General features: G+C 37.6%; 1 protein-coding gene across 1 annotated transcript in view; it reads right to left on the bottom strand.

Annotated features, from left to right (window-relative positions):
• Positions 1-669: 669 nt before the first annotated feature.
• WDR63 (WD repeat domain 63) overlaps positions 670-2,162 on the bottom strand; it is a 49,156-nt gene continuing 47,663 nt past the window's right edge. Inside the window, exon 23 of the mRNA XM_006033852.3 lies at positions 670-1,732. Within this exon, the coding sequence (XP_006033914.1) occupies positions 1,595-1,732 (138 nt within the window). The 3' untranslated portion in view covers positions 670-1,594. The remainder of the gene's footprint in view (positions 1,733-2,162) is intronic.

Here is a 2,162-nt window from a genome sequence, read left to right as displayed (position 1 = left end):
TTAATATAGTAACATACCTGGCTTTAAGAAAATAGGTTAGGAGTTTGATTTTTTTTTTTTAACCTCTTTGAGCAATAGCATCATCTCTTTTAAGGATCATTGGCAGGTCAACCCTAGTCTAAAATTTAGGCCTAGTTACAGTATGTTCTTGTCAAAATCCAAGACCAATAAAAAGCTTCTATGGATTTTTCTAATAGGAAAAGATTCTTAAATGGGTATCTGTCCGTGGCATTGTCACCACAATCATTGCAACATTAGAAGTAATGAGTGGAACTATATGGAAACCTTGCCATCTACCAGTACTTTAGAAGTTTTGCTTTAAAATTTCATCTGTACCTTAAAGATTCTGAAGTGGCACCAAATTATACCTCGAATAGCATCCACACTGCATCTTCTGACAATATAATTGCTGCAGTTCTTGCATGAGATTTACCACGTTTTGGAGTGAATAGCACCATAATTCCATTCATGTCACTTCTTGGTTAAACTGTTTGTGGGGCAGTATTTTTTAACCATATAGAAATTGTGGGCATTGTTCCTGAGCTGCCTTGGTTCCCAGTTAATAGCTAGGTGCAGTTTCAGGTGTTGGTTTTAGTCTGTTTTTACAGCTTCAACTCCCAGCCACGTAAGAATCTTTCTCCTTGTGTGTTGTCATTACTTTTCAGGTCATCTGAGATGCTAATTGATACCACTTGGTGTAAATTGGAGAGGGCTGATGATATAGCTGATAATCTTGGCTGAGGACGCTTTAGCTCTGAATCTTTCTGCATGAACGTGTTGTGTGCTCATATTTGGTTACCTGCAGAGTACATAGCAAAAACTACCTCTGATCTCTGGCTTTGTAGAGGAATGAGGGCTCTGGACATAGGAAAAGATGAAATAGAACAGTGGAGGCCAAGCTTTTTGACATGTGCACCACAAATTAGCTCTACACCTTCCCTGAGTGCTAGTCCAATCCCCTTCCTCTGCCCAATCTCCTGCTCTGCTTTTTGCTTCCTGCCTTGTGCTCTCTGCCTGATTTCCTGGTCCACCTTCTGCTTCCTGCCCAATCTGCTGCGGTGCTGCCTGTCCCTTCTCTGAGCTATCAAATGCCACATACAGAGGCTGGCTGTGACGCTTGTGCCACACATTGGCCACTGCTGGAACAGGAGATGTTTGGAGCAAGACTTGGGTGGTCTAATAAGAAAATGAATATCCTGTATTCAGTTCTACGGTATGACTGATACAGTTTTGGCTTGACTTACTGAGTAGGCTTTTCATATAATATTGTTAAGCAGGTACATATCTGATGGATATGTGATGAGAATAAATAAATAGACAATTTAAAAGCAAATTAAAACAGTAGAGTGCTCATGTTTATTTAACAGTACTCATGGGTGACAATGCAGGGAATATATACACGAAGCACATTTTCTCTTATCTACAACTTTGAGTAAATGACTTAATAAAACTAGTGGGCTAGTACTGCCAAGGTGTTAGGCAATTTATCTCTACAATTGTCAAACTAAATATATTTCTAATTACATATGTACAAGTTTCACAAGAACATAAGATGTCTTGAAAACAACAATGCAAGTTGGCTATGCTAGTCCAATCAAGAGGCATGTCTTTCTGGCTCCCTTAGCAGTCCAAGGTCTATCAGTACCTTTTTTTCTAACTCTAGAAACTCCAAATAATCCATATTCATCTGTTCTTCCATTTGTTCTTTGGATTTCTGTGGATGAACCACACTCTAAGGAAGAAAATATTACTATTAGCTTTGAATCATTAACACCATTCTATTGTCATTTTTAGTCAGTGCTCCGACTTTTTTGATCTGTAACCATCTAGAGAATGACCTCTAGGATCACATTCACAGAGCCGCAATTTCATGTACCGGGTGCCAAAACAAACAATTGGCCAAAAGACTACAGGCAGGCTGAATTTATTTTACACAAATAAAGTTATTTAAACAACCAATGTTAATCAGGTTTGAAATTAGCAAGCTACTATAAAATCTTGATATAAATTATTTGACTTTAAATTTTGCATTTGATTTGTACACTTTAGTTATTTTCCCTAAAGAAAGGTTCTTTTCCTTTCACACCTCATACAGGATTCTTTATAAAATACACATTATAACATTACCTTTCCCACAAGAGAGAGCTTTTGCATTTTTTTAT

The sequence above is a fragment of the Alligator sinensis genome, unplaced genomic scaffold (genome assembly GCF_000455745.1).
Source record: "Alligator sinensis unplaced genomic scaffold, ASM45574v1 scaffold32_2, whole genome shotgun sequence".
NCBI lineage: Eukaryota > Metazoa > Chordata > Crocodylia > Alligatoridae > Alligator > Alligator sinensis.
This window is presented reverse-complemented; position numbering and strand designations above follow the sequence as displayed.